This window comes from Caretta caretta, chromosome 7, assembly GCF_965140235.1.
Source record: "Caretta caretta isolate rCarCar2 chromosome 7, rCarCar1.hap1, whole genome shotgun sequence".
NCBI lineage: Eukaryota > Metazoa > Chordata > Testudines > Cheloniidae > Caretta > Caretta caretta.
Genome location: NC_134212.1, coordinates 61456087 through 61481131, shown reverse-complemented (window position 1 = coordinate 61481131; position 25045 = coordinate 61456087). Strand labels below are relative to the sequence as shown.

Here is a 25045-nt window from a genome sequence, read left to right as displayed (position 1 = left end):
ATGCAGGAATCGTTGGTCTGTTTTCAGGTCTGTGTTGTGCAGGAGCTCAGACTGGGTGGTCATAATGGTCCCTTCTAGCCTTAACATCTGTGAAACCTTTATTCCAGCACAATGTTGATTTTGTCTTGGAATTGTACTGTTTTTTTCTCCAAAACAATAAAGCGTCACTTCATGTGTTCTGGAAGTAGTTGTGGGCCAGTCAGATAAATATATTGAAGCAGCTTTTACACAGTGCATTCAGATGGTGGAGGTGATTCCTATATTAGTGTTGCCTAACACTCTGCATTTTATTTATTTAAATAAAGTGTGTCCTGTGGAAGTGGGGTGTTATATAGAGTCCTGTCCCTTTCCACAAATTGCTCAACCTTTTTTTCTAGCAGGGGCCAGTTAGGAAAGGCTCAGTTTAAAGGCTTCAGGATCTGACATCCATAATCCTGTTCTTCTGGATAGGGGAGTTTAGGGTCCTACCTCTGATTTTTCTGGATGTCCATAAGATGCGGGGGATTCCCTCTTGATGGTTGTGCTTGCATGACACAGGAAATGTGTCCTTGGTGCTACTGCCAGCACACTAGCTGAATTATGGTCTTTACTGCAGCTTCCCCTGTTGACCATTCTTTGTTCAAGTGTCCAGGATGATTAGAAAATGCTACATCTAGTGTTTCCTCTGGTTCTCCTGAATCAAGGAGGATGTCCATATGTTTCCTTGGTGTTTTTCCCCCACCAGCCTAGGTATGCCATTGTAATGTCCAGTGTCTGGGTCCCGGCAGATTTAGTTTGATGACTTGGACCTCGAGGTCCATCTCCCAGAGTAATTGGTAGACGTTCTCTTCTCTGTCTATAGCTAGTACTGGAAGCCTTCTAATCAGTGCACTCTCAGGATAGCTTTAATGCCACGTCAGCATCTAACAGAACTTGTCTTTGGGCCATATTGGGTGGCTTGACTAATAAGGCTTAGTCTCAGCACTCTATTGCATGTTCCTGTCTTGAGCACCCTGAAGATGGAGCAGTGTTTTGATCCAAGTGCTGCTTCCACCTGGATTCTTTTTCTTAAGAATTAAGAAGTTAAGGTTGTCTTGTCAAACTCCAGTTGTTTCTCTTAGAAGGATAAGTGACATTTTTATTTTATCCTCAGGGTTTTTTCAACCCAGAGTACTTTTTGAAACTACTACCAGGTTTCTTGAACTACTATAGTTGCTCTGTATCATTTCTGTGAGGGGACAACTTTTCTTTCTTATGGCTTAACTTTCATGCATTTCCAAGGAAACAGATGCAGTCACCTGGATGTCAGCAGAACAATCCAATTCCATTTGATTAGGACACAGTCCATCTGGAATTCAGATACCTAATTCATATCCTTGCTGGCAAAATCAAAGATCGAAAAGATTCAAAATCTACCATCTACTGATGACTCAGTTTAGCTATTTTAAAAGAATTTAGGGAAAAAATCTGAACATCTACAAGTCTCAGAGCAAGGTCAACTCATTTGATTCCATAACCTGGGTAGAAGAAATGGAACCTCTTATGAGAAGAATTGCAGATCTCTGGCAATCAAAGCGTATGTTGATCAGACGCAAGGAGATACAACACCTTCTTCCAATGCTGTCTTTGGTCAGAGTCATTCAGTCTGCCATTCTCCCTACATGTGTCTCCTCATCTCATCCTGGTCTCTTCCATACCCCACACTTGGAGTAACAATATGTTCACTTGTCAACATGACTCCAGACTAGTAGATTCCTTCTACGTGTGAGAACAGACCATATGGACTTACCGCAAGTTTGTCTCCTCTTAACAGAGGGAATCACTACAGTGGCATTTTCCTATTCAGGTACATAGTTTATCTATTTATAGCTTTTTCAGTTTTGCAAGTTCTGGAAGCATCTCAACTTGGACTGTAATACAGTTCCACAGATTATATATGGGAGCAGTTTTGGCACCAAAATTGAGACTATCTGCTGATTCTGTGGTCTTGTGGATGTGGTTAACGCAACAATGCTGACTCCAGAGGAATCCTTTGTTAGAAGAAGATACGTTTTCAGTTTGTTGGTATTGTCTTTGTCTATCCAAGGTTGTTGAGGGTATCGTACATTGTGTGGAAATTGGTCTGATTTCCGTAGTAGAACTATAGCAGCAGCTGATCTAGTGAATGATTATTGTCCCTCAATGACAGCAAGACTCTCACTTTCAGTAAATTGTTTGTTCTACTCAGATTCACTTGTCTATTGAACAAAGTAATTTGGGGAATCTTTGTTGATTTTTATGTATTTCTGCTCCTGAAATTGTTTAATACGTGGACTGTCACTTTCCAGTCAAAACTTGAGATCTATGGCGAGTTATTTTTTCTCATTAGGCTGGAGATATCGGATACCTAGATGAACAGATTATGGCTCTGCACACAGAGATTGTGGAACTGCAGAGGAGTCCATATGCAAGGCGCCAGGGAGATGTCATGGAGAGTCTGTAAGGAAAAGGACTATTCTCTCATACTTGTTGAAATCATTTTACATTGTAACAGGTTTTATATTTTTTGTTCTTTTTTGGTTTTATTCTCCATTTTGAAGAGGTTAAAGTAAGTGTGTGGGTAGTGGGAGGGGGAAGAGTGGGTGTGTTTACACTTCAGTACTCTAGAATTATATACCCAGGCTATTTGAAAACTGCACGCTTGAGAGAGCTAAGGTTTTTCTTGCTTTGTTTTTAGCCCAAAGAGGGAAGTAAACTTCACTGAGCCATTATTGTATGAAAATGACAATATTTTCTCAAACATCAAGTGTTTCAGATGTGGTTTTGGAGCAATAATAACATTTGTTTAAAAAAAACAAAAACAACCTTGAACTTGAAAATCGTTAGTATATTCCATTTAAATCCTACTTTAAAAGAACATAAGGGTTGCAAAGTGAAGCACTCAAGTTAGGAAGTGCCAAAGTAAAGTTTGCACATGCAGTCTTAACTTTGTCCCTTTGTGCATACGTATAACCATATAGCCTGTAGTTATTGGATCTGTTATTTCCAAAGAAACTCTTTTCTATACAGTGCTCAGTGAATGTGTACTAACTGAGGTAGGTGTCTTCCTGATCTCTGCTTTATTCACTGTACATCCCTGAATGATTCCCTACACACTGTCCATCCTGGGCGTTCTGGGGCCGTATCTGCTCTGAGTTACGCTGCTGTCAATTCAGAGTAAGTGCACACATTTCAGTATATTTACTTTGGAGTGAAAGCAGCCAACGGGGGCAGGAGGAGGGGTGCTGGTTACTCTCTGATAATGGTAGTGGATCCAGCTGGCTTGGTGTGCAGTCTCCAGCAGTGCCACAGGTCTGATCAAGGCTGCAGACTACTGTCTGATGTGTTGATGAGTAATTTGTGTCATGAAATTGCTGGTTCGGCATTGGGGTTCAGAGTGGGTGGAGGAAGCCTACTTGAAACGGATAAGGGAAAAAATGTGCTGCTGAGTATGTAACCAATTATCACGTAAACCACAGACAGGCCGAGAGCAGAGAAGAAATGTCCCTTCCCTTCCTGAGTAAGTGAATGTTTAGAGCCAGGAAGTGAGAAGAAAGGATGATCTTGTGGTTAAGGCACTGGACAGAGGCACAGGAGATCTCGTTTTTTCCCCAGCTGTGTCAGTTTCCCTGTATGACTTTGGGCAAGTCACTGTTGCGGGGGGTGAAGAGCAGGCTGGGTGCCTGGCCTCTTGGCAGTTGGGGGCTGGCAGGATTGAGAAGCAGACTGGGGTATGATGGGGTGGGGATTTTCTCTCCATCCTTTTCTCAGATTTTCTCTCCTCTGTGTATTGATTTTTCAAGCACCAGTGCATACCAACAAGCACCGGGCTGGGATTAGGGCACAAGAAAGACTGCTGGATCTTCACACTTGTTTGCACAGCATCTAAAACTTAATTGAGGGAGTTGAATGCCAATAAGCTCTCTTCCCCCTACATTACGGGTGCAGTGTAGTGGTCTGCTGTCTAGTTTGGGGGTGCCAAGAAGAAGGCCATCTCTTAGCTATTTCCAGTGCTTATTTAACTCGTGACGAACTGGCGGTGGCTGTGTAAGCTCTTGTGATCTTGAGACATCAGCTGTTGTAATTCCCTCTTGTGGGGCTATCAGCAAGACTGATGCACCGCTTGCAGCTCGTTCAGATTAAACCGCATGACAGCTTGCGAATTTGAGTTGTTGAGCATATTCAGTCTGCATTGTGTTCTTTACATTAGTTGCCTATTTAAGTGGCAGATTCAGTCAGTTATCCTTACTGGTTTATAAAGCTCTGAATGGGACTGGCTCTGGTTATATTTAAGACTCCCTTCTTGAGTCTCTATCTAATGGAATTTTGCTCTCCCACACCACCTGGTGCTTTGGGGTTCTACCATCATGCCTGAAGCAGGCCTGCGGTCGAGCCTTGGCTGTGGCCGTCCCTGCAGTGTGGAACTCCCTCCTTCCTGAAATCTGGCTACTTCATCTCCCCACTCAAAAAACACCAAAAACTTGGTTTTTTCAGAGGTGTTTTTAAATTACTCCTGCTGTTGCTGCTGTTCTGTTTTTTTTCTTACTGTTTTTGTTTACCCACCCTGACGGTAATTTTGTTGAGGTTGGGGTATTTTCTGATAGTTAACAAGAAAATGCTGTTGTGGTTGTTCAGCAACCCCAGCATTTTTGTGGAGGAGGGTGCTCTATACATATATTATTACTGGGACAAAACACAGGACATTTGACTGGAATATGTGATTCCCTTGAAACTCCTCTGGGGGTGAGTAAAGGTGGGTGGGTGGGCTGGCCAAGGAATGGGAGATTCCAGGTTTATGAATGGTCTGCATGATGGGAGAAACTAATCTGCTGTGAAAGATTATGCTGAACTTTTTGAAATAGGAAAGGGAGGATTTGACATGACATTGGAAGCTTCCACATGTAGCTGCTTTTGAGTTATTTAAGGTAGGCAGAGTATCAAAACTTACTTTAAAGGGAGAAAGAAATGTACCTTTTTGGTGATCTCTTCCTCGTACTCTTCCTAAATGTCCACAATGGAACTGAGAGCAATCAAGGAAACATGAGTGCAAATGGGGAATTTGTCAGGCAGTTATACAGAAGAAAAGCAAACAAAGTTACTAAAATCAAACCTTCAATGTTTAAATGTTATATGGGAACAAAATCCTGGTAGATTTTATGGAAATAATAAATATGTTCAAAGTAATTGAAGAAAGCATAGAATTAATGCCATTTAGACTGAATATCAGCAAGGTAAATACAGAATTGTGAAGAAAAGGGGCATCTTTTTAGGAAATGTGGACTTCTATCATGGAATGAATTGACATGGATTCCTAATGTTGGAGGGGCAGGATATCTATTAGTAAGATTTAAAAATTGGCTCTATCTTAATAAAGACCTGAATATGAAATCTTGTTACTCTTGAATATTACAGATGATCAGTTCCTCTGTGTGTTTGAATACATGTATGAAGTGATTTCTTCTTTTTGCAGTGAACAAAAAGCCATAGAACTATACAAGCAATTAAAACCAAGACCTCCAGGTACGGAACAGGCTTATTCTATGACCTACATAAAACTCAAACCTTGCAAGTAATCTTTGCTTTCAACAGTAAATATCAGACTTTTTACATTTCCATTTGCAGCAGGGCAGAGGGAATGCTGGACAAGGAGGGGTGGAGATACACTTAGAGTGATGGGGTGGGGAAGACCGCAAAGTCTTGGTGGGAGCTGAGGGGAGTGGTTTGATGGTGTGCCTGTCCAAAGACATAGGTGGTGAGTGGAGGAAATGTCGGCAACATTTGTGAGTTGTGTAAATAACATCATATATCAATTTCACTACCAAAAAATTACATGGCCCATAAAATGTAACTTGTTTAGTGATCCTTTTCATTACACGTTCTTTTATATAGTGTCAGAACTGCCACACCCCTTAACTTTGGCCTGGACCTGACCAGGTGGGTCTGGGGTAGAGGAGGTAGGTGTCATGATGTATATATCAGTCCGGTGTTACATAGCATCAGCTATAAGGTAAAAGGTGATAGGGTTCTGGTCTTGTTGTCTAAGGCTTAATTGCTCCAGGGCTGTGCATGCTGTTAACCCTTCTTAGTCAGTTACTAAGGTTTAAAGAAAATCATGCAGATCACCAACCCAGCCTTGTTGCTCAGATCTTATTTTAGTGTGGGATGGTACCGTCAAAACCTTCTATGCTACTTACAGTGCTTTCAGTTTGTCAGGTCACTGTCACTGGCCAAACCCAAGCAGACACCCAGATGAGAGGGGAGAGAGGAAGAACAGATGCTCTAATGTGATCGTAGTGCCTTGATGGGCCACACTGAGAATGTCTACCCTATTACTTACAGTCTGCCCTGAGTGAAACAATCTGCCAAACTGGTGGTTTATTCTAAAATTAGATTCACCAAGCCAGTAACAAAATAGCTTCTGAAGTATTGCCACCCTTACTTTTGTGCTGCTGCTGTGACAGTACTGCTTCAGAGTTAGGCAGCTGGACAGCAGCTGCTGCTCTCCAGCCATTCAGCTGGGAAGGCAGCGCAGAAGTAAAGGTGACAATACCGTTTTTCATGGCTGTGAATTTGATAGGTCCCTAACCGTATTTAAAGTTCTACCACTCCCAAAGGATCAGATACATTGCCCACCAGGTCAACTAATATTTTAGATCTTACCCAAATGCATGCTTACAACCAATCCTTATTAACTAAGTCTAAGATTTATTAATATATATAAAATATATATAATATATAAAAAGAAATATGTATTTCTAAGAGCTCAATATACATACAAATGTGTGTAAAGTTCTTAGGTCAGCTTCGTAGCTGAGATGGTAAGGCTGCTGATTTGTAAAAGTCTTTCTGGAATCCATATAAAAAGGTTACAGTCCAATAGACAGTCCAGTTATAGAGTCTGTTCACGTTCTTCCATGAGAAATTCAGGGTAAACCCGGAAACCTCAGTCTTATGGCTTAGACCTTCCCTGTTAAAGTTTAAGCAGACCTGAGATGCAAAGGATCAGGCCCAAAGCTTCCTTTATAGTTGAAGTAGGTAGGGCACTGACAGGTAACTCTACCATGTGGGCTTTGATGAAAGTGAGCTGACAGTTTGTGATCTCTATTCAATGGGTCCTTTCACAGACAATACTTCTAGCAACAGCCATTCAAACTCTCAAGACAGTTCACAGGTAGTTACTATTTGGAATTACAAGCTTTGAGAAGAGATGAGGACAATAATATTATTACACCACCAGTCCCATCTAAATGATAATATCCCCCTTTGATCTCTGAGTCAATAGAATATAGTAATGAAGCATTAGAAGATAGGAACAGGATTTAGCAACTACAAGGTAATCAGATCACATTGTTAGATTTCTACTGGGATGCAGACAAACAGATACATTTAGCACTTACTCTTTGATTCTCTAACCATACAGGCAAAAAGGATATTCTAGTCTACTTAACATGGCTTTGATAACTATCTACGAGGAATGGCCCTGAGTGTTAAAGACAGAGAGAGGAACACTTTTTTTCTGAACTGGTGATGGGGGTGGTAGTTACTGTGAGCCTCAAGCTGGAGTCACACCTCTTCCACTGGGTAGGGGAGTCCTGGCCCTGGTTAGAAGGTTGGGCTGGAGCTGGTGGATGGTGTTTCTCCCTGTTCCTGTGCCAAGAGCCAGGAGGACAATGTCAGGGGAGCAGGTAAAAGCCACACCTCGGTCTGGTTAGGTAACCCTGAGAAACATCATGGTCTGAGGTTGACAGGGCTCAAGGCTTTATAGAACCAGGAGTTGATGCAGAAAGCAAAAGTCAGACATGGAACAAACAAAACGACCAAAATGCAGTTGTGCCACACCCTGTCCCTCCAGTTACCCTAAATGTTATAAGAAGAAAAGGAGTACTTGTGGCACCTTAGAGACTAACCAATTTATTTGAGCATGAGCTGTAGCTCACAAAAGCTCATGCTCAAATAAATTGGTTAGTCTCTAAGGTGCCACAAGTACTCCTTTTCTTTTTGGGAATACAGACTAACACGGCTGTTACTCTGAAACCTAAATGTTATGCTTCAGTTCATGGAAGCTGATCAGCCGTCCTCCCAGAGTTTCCCAGTGGCCTTTTTAACCCATGCGTATGGAATTGTTGAGCAAGATCACTATGACGGACACTGCTGTCCTAAAACCTCACCAAGAACTCAGCCTTTGTAACCGTTTCCTATATGGCGGAGGTGGTCCTACTGCAGTAGTACTAGAGTTCCCCGTCAGGAATGAGGGCCCCATTGTGCTGGTCACTGGACATATAGAAAAAACAAAGGCAGCTTTTGCCCCCTGAGAAGCTCACACTCCTAGTAGAAGGAGGTGGAACAGATGGATAAACAGTCAAGTCCTTCTTAGCATTGTTCTGGTTAAATGATTTTTTGGCTTTTTCTCAAAGGTCTGGAAAAATAGCTCATAGGCCTTAAATCCATTAATCTATCTGTGGTAACCAGTCCTGTGTCTGATTTCACTCCCATGACCTAGTCAAGTGTAGCTGATCAAGCTAGCATGCAAAAAATAAGTCTATCCATGGCACCACAAGTGATGGGAGGGGCCAGGCACCTGTGTATATACTTATGGGCTTAGACAGGCACATACTCAGATGGCTAGCTGCCACACCACCACTTACAGCTATACTTCTATTTTTAGCTCTCTAGCTAAATGAGAACTAGCGCGGTTATGCCTCTTTGAGTTGGAAGTTACACCTCTAGCTCAAAAATTAGATGGACTTTTAGCGAGTGCTTTGGTGGAGGCCTGGAGTGGGAGTGCTGTGGAGATTGTAGCACCCTTCTCTCTGAATGTCCCAACTTGTGCACATTTACATACTCACATGTGACATTCTCTTCATTTATTAGTTTGTTACAGTTATTATTTTGGGGGTTTTCAAACATTTATCGGGTGTTTCCTGCTTACTTAATAATTGTATCCTGGGCTAAACAAACTCTGAAAACTGAAGTCCAAGTCAAGTTAGTCCCAGGTTTCCATTTTTACTGCGTTGATGAGTCTCAAGTTAGTGCTACACTGAAATCATAGAATCATAGACTTTAAGGTCATAAGGGACCATTATGATCATCTAGTCTGACCTCCTGCACAACACAAGCCACAGAATCTCACCCACCCACTCCTGTAACAAACCTCTAACCTATGTCCTCCAGCAAGTGACCCATGCCCCCACGCTGCAGAGGAAGGTGAAAAGCCCCCAGGGCCTCTGCCAATCTGCCCTAGAGGAAAATTCCTTCCCGACCCCAAATATGGCGATCAGCTAAACCCTGAGCATGTGGGCAAGACTCACCAGCCAGACACCCAGGAAAGAATTCTCTGTAGTAACTCAGATCCCACCCCATCTAACATCCCATCGGGCATATCTACCGCCAATAGTTGAAGATCAGTTGCCAAAGTTAGGCTATCCCATCCCCTCCATAAACTTATCAAGCTTAGTCTTGAAGCCAGATATGTCTTTTGCCCCCACTGCTTTCCTTGGAAGGCTGTTCCAGAACTTCACTCCTCTGATGGTCAGAAACCTTCATTTAATTTCAAGTCTAAACTTCCTGTTGGCCAGTTTATATCCATTTGTTCTTGTGTTCGCATTGGTACTGAGCTTAAATAATTCCTCTCCCTCCCTGGTATTTATCCCTCTGATATATTTATAGAGAGCAATCATATCTCCCCTCAGCCTTCTTTTGGTTAGGCTAAACAAGCCAAGCTCTTTGAGTCTCCTTTCATAATCTGATGAGGTTCAATAAGGATAAGTGCAGGGTCCTGCACTTAGGACGGAAGAACCCAATGCACAGCTACAGACTAGGGACCGAATGGCTAGGCAGCAGTTCTGCGGAAAAGGACCTAGGGGTGACAGTGGACGAGAAGCTGGATATGAGTCAGCAGTGTGCCCTTGTTGCCAAGAAGGCCAATGGCATTTTGGGATGTATAAGTAGGGGCATAGCGAGCAGATCGAGGGACGTGATCGTTCCCCTCTATTCGACATTGGTGAGGCCTCATCTGGAGTACTGGGTCCAGTTTTGGGCCCCACACTTCAAGAAGGATGTGGATAAATTGGAGAGAGTCCAGCGAAGGGCAACAAAAATGATTAGGGGACTGGAACACATGAGTTATGAGGAGAGGCTGAGGGAGCTGGGATTGTTTAGCCTGCAGAAGAGAAGAATGAGGGGGGATTTGATAGCTGCTTTCAACTACCTGAAAGGGGGTTCCAAAGAGGATGGCTCTAGACTGTTCTCAATTGTAGCAGCTGACAGAACGAGGAGTAATGGTCTCAAGTTGCAGTGGGGGAGGTTTAGATTGGATATTAGGAAAAACTTTTTCACTAAGAGGGTGGTGAAACACTGGAATGCGTTACCTAGGGAGGTGGTAGAATCTCCTTCCTTAGAGGTTTTTAAGGTCAGGCTTGACAAAGCCCTGGCTGGGATGATTTAACTGGGAATTGGTCCTGCTTTGAGCAGGGGGTTGGACTAGATGACCTTCTGGGGTCCCTTCCAACCCTGATATTCTATGATTCTATGATAAGACGGGTTTTCCTTTCCTCGGATCATCCTGGTAGCCCTTCTCTGTACCTGTTCCAGTTTGAATTCATCTTTCTTAAACGTGGGAGACCAGAACTGCACGCAATATTCCAGATGAGGTTTCACCAGTGCCTTGTATAACGGTACTAACACCTCCTTATCTCTACTGGAAATACCTCGGCTGATGCATCCCAAGACCGCATTAGCCTTTTTACGGCCATATCACATTGGCGGCTCATAGTCATCCTATGATCAACCAATACGCTGAGGTCCTTCTCTGTTACTTCCAAGTGATGCATCCCCAGTTTATAACAAAAATTCTCGTTATTAATCCCTAAATATGACCTTTCACCTTCAAAATTTTTTCCAAGACCTTGCATACTACAGATGTCAAATTAACAAGCCTGTAGTTACCCGGATCACTTTTTTTCCTTTCTTAAAAATAGGAACTATGTTAGCAATTCTCCAATCATACCATACAACCCCTGAGTTTACAGATTCATTAAATATTTTTGCTAATGGGCTTGCCAGTTCCTTTAATATTCTTGGATGAAGATTATCTGGGCTCCCCGATTTAGTCTCATTAAGATGTTCAAGTTTGCCTTCTGCTTTGGATGTGGTAATATCTACCTCCATATCCTCATTCCCATTTGTCGTCCTACCGTTATCCCTAAGGTCCTCATTAGCCTCATTAAAGACTGAGGCAAAATATTTGTTTGAAAAGGTCTCTATCCATATCCAGATCGGATCCCGGCAGTCTATAGCACACCCCAAGCACTATCCCAGGGAAGGCTCTAGTAGCTTTCTTCCCCAATGTGATTTTTGCCCAAACTCAGAAATGCTCCTTCTACCTTTTGATTCATGCACTCTTGTGACTTTTCTTCTATGCCCAATGTCCTTGCAGTTCCTCATCCTCATGCCCACAATAAACATGATCGCTTTCTGGCATCTTCCCTTCCTTGCCATTGCATCTAACATTCTTAATCTTTCCCTCTGCTCCTCCTTCCCCACTTTTTAAATTATACTGGCTGGCGTGATGGTGGGGAGGGTGGCAGAAATTGAGACGGCCCTGAATATTGTGGCGAGGGTATTCTAAGGGCAGTCAGAGGAGGGATTTTTGCATAGCTATGTGATGGGTAAATAGCTGTAGTCATTATGGAAAGTAGTGCTTGGGCAGAGTGCCTGGAATTGTATAGTGAGTGTGGAGAGGTGGGTGATTAGTGTCAGCTCCCCTGTGCTCTGACTGGTTCAGATGATTGATGTGTAGTATAACTGCGTGCACTGGAGAAGGCTTTTTGATTTAGTAGACTTAACCCCCTTCTTTTTTAATTGGGTCATAAATGATCTGGAAAAAAGGATAAACAGTGAGGTGGCAAAATGTGCAGATATAAAACTACTTAAGATCATTGAATCCCAAGCAGACTGTGAAGAGCTATCAAAGGATCTCTCAGAACTGGGTGGCTGGGCAACAAAATAGCAGATGAAATTTAGTGTTTATAAATGCAAAGTAATGCCCGTTGGAAAACATAATCCCAACTATACGTATACAATGATGGGGTCTAAATTAGCTGTTGCCACTCAACAGAGACATCTTGGAGTCATTGTGGATAGTTCTCTGAAAACATCCACTCAATGTGCAGCAGCAGTCAAAAAAGCAAACTATGTTGGGAATCATTAAGAAAGGGATAGATCATAAGACAGAAAATATCATATTGCCTCTATATAAATCCACGGTACGCCCACATCTTGAATACTGTGTGAAGATGTGGTCGCCCCATCTCAAATAAGATATATTGGAATTGGAAAAGGTTCACAAAAGGACAACAAAAAAGATTAGGGGTATGGAACGGCTTCCATATGAGGAGAGATTAATAAGGCTGGGACTTCTCAGTTTGGAAAAGAGACTACTAAGGAGGGATACAATTGAGGTCTATAAAATCATGACTGGTGTGGAGAAAGTAAATAAGGAAGGGTTATTTACTCCTTCTCATAACACAAGAACTAAGGGTCACCAAATGAAATTAATAGGCAGCAGGTTTCAAACAAAGAAAAGGAAGTATTTTTTCACACAACGCACAGTCAAGCTGTGGAATTCCTTGCCAGAGGATGTTGTGAAGGCCAAGACTATAACAGGGTTCAAAAAAGAACTAGATAAGTTCATGGAGGATAGGTCCATCAATGGCTATTAGACAGGAAGGGCAGGGATAGTGTCCCTAGCCTCAGAAGCTGGGAATGGGTGACAGGGGATGAATCACTTGATGATTACCTGTTAATTCCCTCTGGTGCACCTGGTATTGGCCACTGTGGGAAGACAGGATACTGGGCTATATGGATCTTTGGTCTGACCCCGTATGGCCACTCTTATATTCTTATGTAGGTCTCTATTTCTTTGGCAGAGCTTGTTGGGTAAAATCCTTCTTTGACCTGTGGGTTTGTGTCTGAACTGTTTGCTGAGAAGCACTCTGCTAACCAGACGATTGGTATCCCTTCCAGATCACGCCTACAGTGACAGCACTGACATGGTGAAGATTATCGTGCAGACAGTGCAGAGCCAGGATCGAGTTCTCAAGGAGCTCTTTGGACACCTTAGGTACCAGAAGAGCTTTCCTTTCTGGAGGAAAACAGAGACAAGATGCAACTTCCATCATTCTGAGCTGGAGACCTTTTAACATACTAATTCTGTTGGGGAGCAGAGAGAGCCCTTGCATTCATATTCCAAGAGCAAAATCTTCATTCAAAGACCGTTCAGATTGCTGAAGGGCACATTCCCATCACTGTCCCTAAACCTTCAAAGCTAGTAAAGGGGAAGATCTGTCTCAGAACTTGCTATACATCCCCCTCAAATTATCTGTTGTCAGTGGGGCACTGCAGCTCCCCACCAAGAATTGCTTTCCCCTTCAAGGACATGCAGACACTCTATACTCCTCACATTCATTTGACTCATACTGTAACACAACCCCTTAACGCTTTTCCTAAAAGCATTTCACATCTCCTCTGGGAACCTTCTCTCAAGAAACAGTACATATGTGACTGTTGCTGAGGTGGAGGGGTCCATGGCAAGAGGTTTCTTTGTGAAGAAAGACTAAAATACAGCAAATTCTAAGTCCTGAAGCCTTCTTTCATTGAACTTTTTGTGCTGTGTACCTTGATCATTAGACCCGAAGACTTCCAGGAGCCACCGTGGTCCTAAAGAATCTTTCAGTTGTGCATCTATCAGTGTAAATGCTGAGGGTCAAGTACATGTTTATCCAGTTTTTCCTTAAATAGCAAGATGTAAAATCAGTGTAGCTACATTGATTCTTCCAAAGCCTGTGCCCCACTGAATGGCAAAGTGATTGTGATTTCTCCTTTGTTACAGCAAGCTGTTAGGCTGTAAGCAGAAGATTATTGATTTGCTTCCAAAGATTGAAGTGGCTCTGAATAACATCAAGGAGGCTGACAGCTCTGTGATGCAGATGCAGGGAAAAAGGCAGAGGGAGATCTGGCATTTGCTGAAAATAGCTTGTGTAAGTGACTTTAGGATTGAAGTCTCTAAACGCTAACAGTAACCTCTTTAGCCAGGCAGTGTGTGACCTGTCAGATCTCTGATGGTTGGTAAAGTGTTGTGGAAGGTTTGAAGCACTACGTGCTGAGTGTACAGGAATTGTTCTGTGGCTTATGCATGCTGTTTATTATTTGTTACAGTGACACTCAGAGGGCCACGTTTTGCTGGGTGCTGCACAGACACACAGCAAGAGACAGACAGTTGCTACCCTAAAGAACTTAGTCTAAATAGCCAAAACAAGGAAGAAGCCTGCTGTGAAGTAGCACATCTGCTTCCTACATTGCTGCTGTTTTGCTGGGGAAGCAAAGACAGACTGTGTGGCTGGAGCACCAGTCATATCAGTTTGAGTCTCTGCTCCCCAAGGCTACCCCCTCGGGTCCTGCAGAAGTGCAAGCCTTGCATCTCCCGGCCACTTGCCTGTTCAGTTCTGAAACCATATACAGCCCTCCCCAGCGAGGAGGGTTACTATAGTGCATGGCCTTGGGAGGGCGAGTGCCATAGGTGACTTCAGCTTAAAATGTACAGTATGTGCAATGTGGGTGAGTTACTGTGGATGTGAGAACCTTTAACACTGGCAATTCATCGCCCTCTGGGGCTTGAATTTGTTGCCTTGATGTTTCATTGCCATAGCTTTTGCATTAATGTACATTTATCTTGAATGATGCTCATAATGCACTATTCGCAGGTCTCTTGGCTTGTATACACAGTATAAACCCAAATGAAGCAGGACTAAAATCTGTGTGTCCAGTGAATATGTGCAATGAAAATAATTCTGCTTCTATCCTAGACTCAGAGTTCTGCTCGATCTCTTGTGAGTTCCAGCATCGAAAGTGCAGCCACCCCTCCAACTGCTACATGGTTGCCTCCGAACTCCTCTGGCAACATACCCCATCCCCTCTCTTCTATGGCAGCTCCTAGAGATGGGTAAGAGCCAAGGAAGGGAGGTTATTGCTAAGACCAGTCTGTCTCTTTTCTGAAGAGTATACCTATTTTATATGCAAAAGCTCTGAAAGCTTGCCCTCCCTCACTGAGTTGTAGTGTAGACAGGCTCCAACTGTGATACATTAGCACGTTGGACTTCTTGAAAAGCACACAGCTTGTGTGCTGCCTGGTACGTTTTGGTAGAGTAACTGTGACTTTAGACATACCATTGTGATGGCCGTGGTGTAAGAACCAGAATAGAATAAGGCTGGCCTATGAAACACTGTGAACCACAATCCATCCTCTCTTCTTGTCGAAGTCCTCTTGTTGGCAGAGGCTGCCTGGCCTTTCGTTAATTCAGATTAAAGCTGGCCGCATTTGGCGTCCATTGCAGCTGCAATAGCCTGAATCTTCTTCAGTTCAAGTGGACTCTGATTGTTCAGTTTCTCTTGACTGATCTGGAGCTGGGGTCACTGAGGTTGCCTGTGCTCAGGGCAGCAATTAACCTGTGATCTTGAGCTCCCGTTCAGTTGATTGTTGGCGAGTATGTGGAAGGACAGAGTCCTAATACATCTCGTATGTTACAACCATGCTGAATATCAGAATCAGAAACGAGGCTGAAGTTCTTTTATGAAACTTGCTGGCCCCGATTGCTGCTCTTGTGCTGCTATGAGGGTCCACCCAAACTAGCAAGGGGTTCTGGCACCGCCTGCTTCTGTGCTGTGCAGCTTTGGCTCAGAGCCCACATACCAGCAGCCTGTTCACTGCACAATGATCTCACCTTGGTTTCCACCCACCTGGTTACTCCGTGCAGGGTGACACCAACAGCTCTTTCAATTCTGAGTCTCCTCAAAACGGTGTCCAGTTGCTCTCTCGGATACCTAGAAGTTGTATGTGCTGCCTCCAAAGAGACAGAACACACACCAGCCTGTTAGTTTAGCTGAGGACTTCACCCTTTAGTTTAGTAGACAGCACTGAGATGGTTTTGTAGTAAAACAAGAGCAAGTTTTATAACAAAGAGCACATATTTAAGTGATAAGAATAGAAGACACAGATGTGGTTACAAGTAAAACAAAACAAAACATGCTTTCTAGTGACTAAAACTTAACTTCAGCAAGTTTCCAGAGACTTCAACTCACTTAGCTAAAGGATCCACCTTTTTCAGATTACTAGAGCTCTATCCTCTTTTGTCTGCCCAGTGATGGATGCCAAAATGGCTTTATGCTTCCGCTTGTATTTCCCAAAATCTGTTGTCTATTTCAAGAGCTACGAAGGCTTCATGGAGTGTGGGCTCCATCATGATAGCTAAGCGGTCTTCCCCTTCGCTCATTTAGCTTGATGGCTTTGTTAACTTTATATGTAGATGTACTTTTCCTCTGAGATGTTACCTGGCTCAATTTACCCTGGAGATGCAGGAAAGCCAGTGAGATGACATTCCTTTGTCTAGGACAGGCTGGATTTATGCACTCCTTGCAAAACACCTTTTTCCAGCACACATGTATCATTCTTTATACACCACCTGTTACATACATCACGTGATAATATTAAAGACCAGCATCTTACTGGTTTGCATACCTTCCATGATGCCTTGTGTTTACAGATTACGACAACACTGTGTTGAGGCAATGAATGTCAGGCCTGATGTGAGTTATGGTATGGTATGCCCTCTGCCAGTTCGCATTGAGGGACTTCCTGGGTTACACCTAACTGCTGTAAAAGTTCTTGTCTTAGCTCAGAGCAGTGTGCTTCTTTGCAGGCACCCTACAATGCCGAGATCATATCTTTAAAAATGGGTAGCTGCTGTGTCCTACTTTTTGAGTCTGTGGTTGAATCTGGTGTATCTGCTGTCTCACCAAAACTAGCTTTTTCTTTACTTTAACTAATTTATGTTCAGTGAATCTAGTCAAGTTGTACACTGGCAGAGGAAAAGTAATGTGCGCCTCAGAGTTACTCTTAGGCCACTGGAAGTTGGATCAGAAATCTCTTAAATTGGGTTTATCTGTGTGAAAAAGATTCATGTGATGTCATTCACTCTAGAAGCAGGACAGGTTCTTTTCTGAGTTTGGGAGTTGGCTACTCACTGAGTGGTGCAGACCTTGTCTGCTTGCCCCATTTGGAGTAAGAGAAGAATATATTAGCACCAGTATCACCACCTCCATTTTGTCTTTAGAGTGAAGATGCTTGCTAGCAGACATACAAGTTGCCCAGCACTGACATCTGCTGTATCTGAAGCACTATGAAAGAAAATAAATTAAGGGGCAGTTCATAGAGTTAAAGGCCACAAGGGACCACTAGATCACCTAGTCTGATCTCCTGTGTGTCACAGGCCACCAGTACCCACACGCTAAACCCAACAACCAAAATTAGACCAAAGTATTACAGTCCACAAGAGACTAGACTAATTAGATGCCACAAGGAGGGAAATAGGAAGGCTCAGGGTGCACCAATGCCTAAGGCATGGTAGGGAAATGATGAGAGAGAATCCTGGCAAGTGAGCCACACTCCACGCTGCAGAGGAAGGCAAAAAATCCCCAAAGTTATTGCCAGTCTGACCTGAGGGGAAATTCCTTTCTGACCCCACATTTGGCAAAGTGTTCATTCAGTTTTTGGGCTATACATATATCTTTAATCTCCTTCCCATCTATGCTACATAGCAGCCTGACCTCATCCTTCCTTATTCTCTTTTTATTTCTAGAACTAAAAAAGTCATATGTAGTGTTGTTGTAGCCATGCTGGTCCTAGGATATTAGAGACACAAAGTGGGTGAGGTAATTTCTTTTATTGGACCAACTTCTGTTGGTGTGAGAGACAAGCTTTTGAGCTTACCTGAAGAAGAGCTCTTTGTATGTCTCTCTCACCAATAGAAGTTGGTCCAATGAAAGATATTATCTCACCTACCTTCTCTCAAAAAAAATTCTTATTTATTTTAATCTCCTTGACAAGAGCTAATTCATATAGACTTTTAGCAGTTCATTTTATTCTTACATTTCCTAACCTCCAAGGTGTCACTTTCATTCCCAAAAGGTTCTCTGCTTACTATTAATAACTTTTTTGAGGTGGTTATTCATCCAGCTGGGTCTGGAGTCTTTCCCTACAAGATTTTTTTCCCTTGCTTGGAATGCAAATTTCAGACAGTTTTTTGAATAGTTGATCTGAAGAAATTGCAAGCCGCCTCCAACTCTTAAGTCTTTGAGCTCTTTAGCCCAGTTCATTTCTTTAATTAATTCCCTTAATTTTCCAAAGTTTTCCCTTTTGAAATGAAAAACCATAATTGATGCCTGGTTTTGATTATCCTTCCATTTAGTTGAAACTGAATCACTCGATCCAAGGTTATTTCCTACGACCAGCTCTTTTATGATGTCCTCACTACTTATCAAAACCAAGTATAAAATTGCATCACCTCTTGTTAATTCAGTGACAAGTTGAAAATGAAAACTGTCATCTATCGCATCCAAGAATACCTGGGCCATATCAGCATTAGCAACATTTATTTTTCAATCTCTATCCAGCAAGTTAGTCTCCATTATGACACAATTCCCCAAAGTATTTATCTCTCTAATAATATTAGAGATCTGTATCCATATCTGAGTCCAGCCCTGGAGATCTGTTGCATACCCCAACCATATCCTAATAGAACCTCTTTTATAATCCTTCCCCAAAATGATTTTGACCCAAACAGATTCAGTTTTATATATACTATCACACTGTATTTAACAGTTTACTGCATCATTGATATAGAACTCTATCCCTCCACCTTTACCTTTATTGCTATCTTTCCTAAACAGCACATACCCTTCAATGCCTGTATTCCAGTCATGAGCACTATTCCACCATGATCTCTTATCCCTATAATATCTGATTTGGCCTCCTGCACCAGTAGTTCCAGTTCCACTGTTTTATTGTCCTGACGACTTGCAATCATGTTCAGGCATTTCAGTTGTTTCCCTCAAACCTCACCCAGCTTTCTAGCTGAATTAGGTATACTCCTTTTGCTAACTGTAACACCTGCCTGACTACTGTTCCAATCAGTGTGTACTATTTTTCTCCTTGTTGTACATATTCTTCCCTTGTGGTGTTCCATTCTTCTTCGAGTCCTTGTCTATATGTGCTCCACATGCACTGGAGATCAGAATGCTTTAGTCAACAGTGTCCGTTGGCTGCAGCTGCTTCCTGCATAGCCTCAAGCTCCTCCCCTGTGAGGTTATAAAAGGGGATGAAGTGACCAACTGACCCCTCAATTCCTTTCAGCACTTTTGGCTGTGAGATGATGCCAACTGACAGTGCCATCTCATCCATTCACACATTAGTTTATCTATAAATAGTTTAGTTAGGGTGTATTGTAGTAGTTGATGGGTTTTAATTTAATAGTATTTTTTTTTATTTGGTTTGTTTTTTTCCAAGTAGGGAGACCTCCTTGTGTCTGTTTAAAATTTTTGAGGTTTTAAATGTTTATGTGAGGCTGTTATGCATGTTAATAATGCTCACTCCAAGGCTATGTCTACACTACGAATTATGATTGATTCAAGTTACATGGGTGTACAGCTGCGTCAGAACTGCGTGTAGTCACCAGCAGTGCCTGTGTCGATGCAAAGTGCAGTGCGCCACAGGTAAGTATCCCACTGTCTGGCACAATGCCTTTTGGGAAATTTTTGCAATGTGTTGTCGGATAGAAACAACTTGCCCAGAGATCTCTGGGAGCTGGGGGCCATGGTCCCAGCATGCAACTTTCTCCATTCAGTAATGCCATCCATAGTCCATAATTTTCATACCATTTTTTAAAAATCCCACAAACCTGTGCAGCACTTCTTGATGTTTCCCAATTATGTCTACTGCCTGGGTGAGTGAGATGTTAGGAAACGTTTAAGGATTGCAAGTCCTTATCGGAAGAGCTGCTAGATCCAGAGAAAACTGTCTGAAAACTATTGGTTAGAGAAATCAGCGAGGCCTGCATCAGACTGTAACATTACCCAGGGTACAATCTGGACAGTTGAACAGCTTTGTACCCATAACTCTCTAGCCTGGGGTGCCTTTTACACTGTGTTGCTATCAGAACAGCCAATTCTTGCCTGTTCACGCAGCCTTCAGCATGCAGATTCACTCCCAGCTAAATAATGAGCACTCTGACCAATCACTCATGAATTACATACAGGGCAACACCCGCAAGCTCTCTAGTCCCAGCCTTATTCCCACAGAGATGCGCATCTTGTACTGCTCAGTACCTTTCTGAACAGTATTAGATCATAGGAAGTTTTAACAGCTCTATTGGGGCCTCCATTCGACTCTCTTGCATCCTGTCCACTGCCACCTCTGTCTCAGAAAACTGCATTCATGATAGCCATTACCTGTCAGGAGGGTGGGTGAGTTGCAGGCCCTGATGGTGGGGCCTCCTTACATGCAGTTCTCCAAGGACAAGGTAATGTTCCAACCACACCCAAACTTCTTATCCAAGGCAGATTCTGTTTCATTTGCACAGGCTGTGTATTTGCCTGTATTTTTCCCTAAGCTGCATCGTTCCCTGGAGGAGTAACACCTCCATACGTTAGACTGCGGTTCTTCGACATGTGATGCAGACATGTATTCTAGGGGGCATGTGTGCACCCCACATGCCGGAGACTTTTGCCTAGCAGTACTCTTACACTGGTAGCGCTCATGTCTTTGTACAAGACGTTATCACCTAGAGATGGTCCGCACAGAAATTTTGTCCCTTCATGCAATCCGGATACGATATGAACAGGCGAGGCAAGCATGAAACTGTTCAGTCCTGGTCAGATAAAAGGTTAGACAGATGTGTATTCCACAATGGACCCTCTGTCCCCTCTGCATCAGAGTCTTCCTCTGGACGTTTGGTGCAAAGGAACTGAGCGTTGTTGCTTGTGAATCACCTACCTGGTGGAATATATTCATCTGCATCTACTCGAAGAAGAAACAGTTACTTATAGTAACTGTGGTTCTTTGAGATGTGATGCAGACGTGTATTCCACAACTCACCCTCTATTCCTCTGCATCAGTGTCTTCCCCTGGGTGTTCAGTGCGAAAGAACTGAGAGGGGTTGCGGTGGTGCGGCCTCATATAGTCAGGAGAGGGGCTACAGACATGAGTGCCACCCCCCTAAGAGTACTGATAGGCAAAAGTCTCTGGCCTGCAGGGTGAATGTGTCTACCTGGAATACACGTCTGCATCACATCTTGAAGAACCACACTTACAGTAAGTAACCATTTCTACATCATGCAGTATTAATGACCAGAGGGTCACCAGTTCTTACAAGATGCTTTTTGGATAAATATTATGACAGCAGCGTTCAGATGCAGTGAGTTTGGCAGGCCTGGTAACCGTTGTATTTACAGAACAGTGAGTCTTTTGCCATTTGCCATCAAGGGGCTCTTAAGGTCATACTTGGTTACTCAGAATTTTAGAAATTGGCTGCTTCAGATTAGATCCCAGGTAATTCATGATATTTCTATTCATCTTTGAGGTCTCCAGTATTATGGCACCTCTTTGGAACTCTGCTCTGTCCTGAGTGAAGTGCAGGATATTATTGTGCAGTGAATCATTCCTAACTTAATCTTTGCCCTGTGGATGGTGGCTGGAAGCCCTCTGTCAATCCCTTGGCATCAGCAGAGTGGCATGCCAAATACAGTTGCAGAGTAACTTTTTGAATTGCAGATAAACTGCTGTAAATTTATCTCCTCCTCTCCCTGTCCTCCTTCCGGAGGAGTGGGTCAGTCACAGTTTAAATCTGCCCCCTTATGCCTTTTTTATAGGGAAGTTTTTGCCCGTGTGATAGAAGAGAATCTGAACTATCTGGACCGCTTTAGCACTATCATTCAAGAGGCAAAACAGGAGCAGAACAGCAGCATGATGGTAAGTCTGTTTCTATGATTCAAAGGCTTGATTTTCAAAGCTGTCATTGGCTTGGAAGCTTTTGCTTACTGAGCGTATCTTAAAATATATCTCTGGTCCTTTGTGACAAGTCAGGCTACTGCTGTCAAGTGTATATGTGCAGTGTCCTGGTGAGTTGCTCACAAAGGATAGCAGGTGCACTGACAAAAGCATCAGCTAAGGAATCCTATTCCTGGCTCTGGAAATAGGCAAGCTATTCAAGCAGGGATGTGGCAAGCAGGGGACGGTGGTGGGAGCATTATCTCTCAAGATCTTGTTATAGAGTAGAAAGAACTGCCTGCAGTAAACCTTTTCTCCTGTTCCTGAGCCATGTCCACCCTTTGACTTGACAAGAGCAGAAGGGGCAGTAGGAATGGGCTTAAGGTTCAGAGTGAGTAGGGAATAGGAGGAACAAGTGGTGTGAGTGGACAAGTATGATGTCAATCTGGGACCTAGTGTCTGAGCAGAAGGATATTTCACCTTTCTCTAAATAATGAGAAACTGGAATTCATAAGTCATTGGGCTAGGCAGAAACTATGGGCCAGCTAGTTCTTCTCCTCCTATCCTTCCCCTTGAGCAGGCAAGGATCCTCACCTGTTTCAGCCCATCTCTAATGGATGAAATGAAGCTGTTCCCATGAGCACTCAGTATGGTGTCCAAACTAATGATGATGATCTGTGTCAGATGCCACACTCTTTCCTGGCAGCTTGTTCTGTTGCAAGCTCCTTATGCAGTTACATTTATCTAAATATCCCTGCTGTGACCTTGGGATTAAGATTTCACTTCTCCTCCAACTGTGACATTAAGCTACTCCCTAGCTGGAATGTTAGATGTTCCCTTCAATACACGTTTCCCTGAGAATGATTTCCTATGAAGCCATGCTAAAACCTACATATACAACATGCTTCCACTCCTCACCAGCCACTTGAGAACATGTTAAGGGGATCACTGCTCTGACCCCTATAACCTTTGTGGCAGTTGTGTAAGAGAACAGTAAAGAATTTTCCCAACACGGGAACAACATATGGCCAGCATAATCTGTCCTTTGTGGACCCCACAAACCCTAGAGTAGGATGGGGTAGGGAGGTAGAGTAGCCAAAGTGAGCACCGGATTCTTGAACAGCGATAGGCAGCCCTGGGGAGGTTACTGTAAGTTAGAGCAGCTCCCAGGGCAGAGCCCAGTTGCCCAGAATCTGGAGGATGAAATGTTATCTAAAGCCTCCTTGGCCTCCTCTTCTGGGCTGCACCTTTCAGGGGCACAGCACAGAATCTAGCCTTTAGGGTTTAATGTCTGGTTTTGATGACCCTTTGTTGCTTACTACTTCTCACCTTATTTTCTGCTAATTTACAAACCAACTGCTTATCAGTAGCTCTGACACTTTATCAAGTATTGCTGCTGAGACCACCACCAAGGTCCAGTTAGTGCCAGCTAATGTGGTGGGTTTGTGATAGTAGGGACTGAGCTGACACCATTAACTCATCTCCTGTGGTTACCCAATAGCCTTCAGACAGTAAGGACTTCTGGTCCCTGCTGATCTGTGTCAGATGAAACCAGTAGCCTAGAGGTCAAAGGTTAACTGTCTGCCAGTATACTGAGTTTCAGTAGCTCACAGTCCCTGGCCACACAAATTCTTCATTTCTGGTTTCTCATCAGTTCCTCCCCAATGCTGAGAATAGATTCAGGGTGACTTCTTTTCAGGCTCTTGATCCGGAAAGTAGTTGCTGTTTGTGAAATGTCAGAAGTCTTTGAAATACCTCGATTTGCTGTGGTTTTTACCAGCGGGTCTTGGATAGTTAAAACACTACCCACTTCAGTCTCTCCTTATAATTCCAAGACTGCCATCAGTGAGTGGTTTTGGACAATGCAGCTCCCAGGCAGGTGGTCATTGATTTGAAAATTGATAAGCTGACTGAACTCTAGTTGCTCTTTTGCTTCTTTTCTAGAGTTTTGATTGGAGTTGGCTGAAATAATTAAGGAAGTCAAGCGGGCATTGTTGCCATCCCCAATATGTCCATGTGCTCAAGGTTGGCTGACAGTCTGCGATGAGATGAAACAGCCCAGTATCAACGTTGTGCTGTTGATTCCACACTCTGCTGATTCAGGACTGAATAATCTTCTCTCCCACTGCATCCGGATGACAGTTAGTTCTGCAAGAGGCATTTTGTGTTTTGTAGATGTTAGCGGACTTGATTATAAAGTACATGGGCAGCAACAGAGACCCTACCTTGTATGTTTTGCTGCTAGAGGCAAATGTTTTCCAACCTGCTGCCTCATTTCAGGGCTTTTAAATCCATATTAAGCTACCTAAAGAAGTAGCCTGATTTTCAGAGATGCTGAGTGATCCTGGCTCCCACTACATCCCTGGGCACTGCAGATGCTCAGCACATTTGAAAATGACACCCTTTATATTTAGAAGCTTTTTAGGCACCTGGGTTTGGTTTGAAAATGTTTGCAATGGCCAGTCTTTCTGGCAGTATGACCCGTCCATGCAGTCTGTGCCTGATAGGCACTGCTAAGGGAGGCAGCTGTTGCTCTGACAGATGAGCTGAGATTAGAGCACTGTTCGAAATGTTCTGTCTATGGAGAACCTCTCCTGGCGGGATGTCCTCTGCCTCAGCATTTGGCGTTAATTTGTTTGGTGCTAGAGCTGCTGTGAGCTCTAGGGGAAAGCAGAGGGGGCAGGTACCAGGGAGGTGTTCTCCTTATTTCCTCTGAGTAGGGAGAAGGCAGGGAGTGCCTTCTAGGTGCAGACAGATATCTGCCTTAAGTGGACAAGATGCACAGTACAGGCTACAGCAGTATCTGCAGTGTCCTGCTGGGGTGCTGGGCTACTGCACCCTTTTCTCCTGGGGCAGGCATCTCACATGCAAAATGATGTATTACTTACGTTATCTTGCACCCCAACCCCCACTAAATCCCAACCATCTGAGCCCTGGTCTGCGGAATGCAATTTCTGATGGATGAAAGAAAAACACTACAGCCATGGCTTTCCACCCCGATGTGCACTCTTATCTACCGAGAAGCAGTTTTGACAGGTGTTTCTTACTGATCAGGAAATACTCTCCAATTCCAAACAGACGGAATTTTATATCCACTGGCTACTTTAAAATATTTAAGACTTCTATTTGTTCATTTGTGATAAATATTATATTATGTAGAACCTCTTCGTGATT

The 25045-nt window shown here is 43.3% G+C and overlaps 1 protein-coding gene across 2 annotated transcripts in view; it reads left to right on the top strand.

Annotated features, from left to right (window-relative positions):
- Positions 1–25032, top strand: part of CHUK (component of inhibitor of nuclear factor kappa B kinase complex) — an 80431-nt gene extending 55399 nt beyond the window's left edge. For both annotated transcript variants that reach the window (XM_048858427.2, XM_075130746.1), the window contains exons 15-21: positions 2348–2457; positions 5468–5517; positions 13021–13117; positions 13886–14033; positions 14859–14995; positions 21754–21853; positions 23816–25032. In XM_048858427.2, the coding sequence (XP_048714384.1) occupies positions 2348–2457; positions 5468–5517; positions 13021–13117; positions 13886–14033; positions 14859–14995; positions 21754–21853; positions 23816–23842 (669 nt within the window). In that variant the 3' untranslated portion in view covers positions 23843–25032. The remainder of the gene's footprint in view (positions 1–2347; positions 2458–5467; positions 5518–13020; positions 13118–13885; positions 14034–14858; positions 14996–21753; positions 21854–23815) is intronic.
- Positions 25033–25045: the final 13 nt, after the last annotated feature.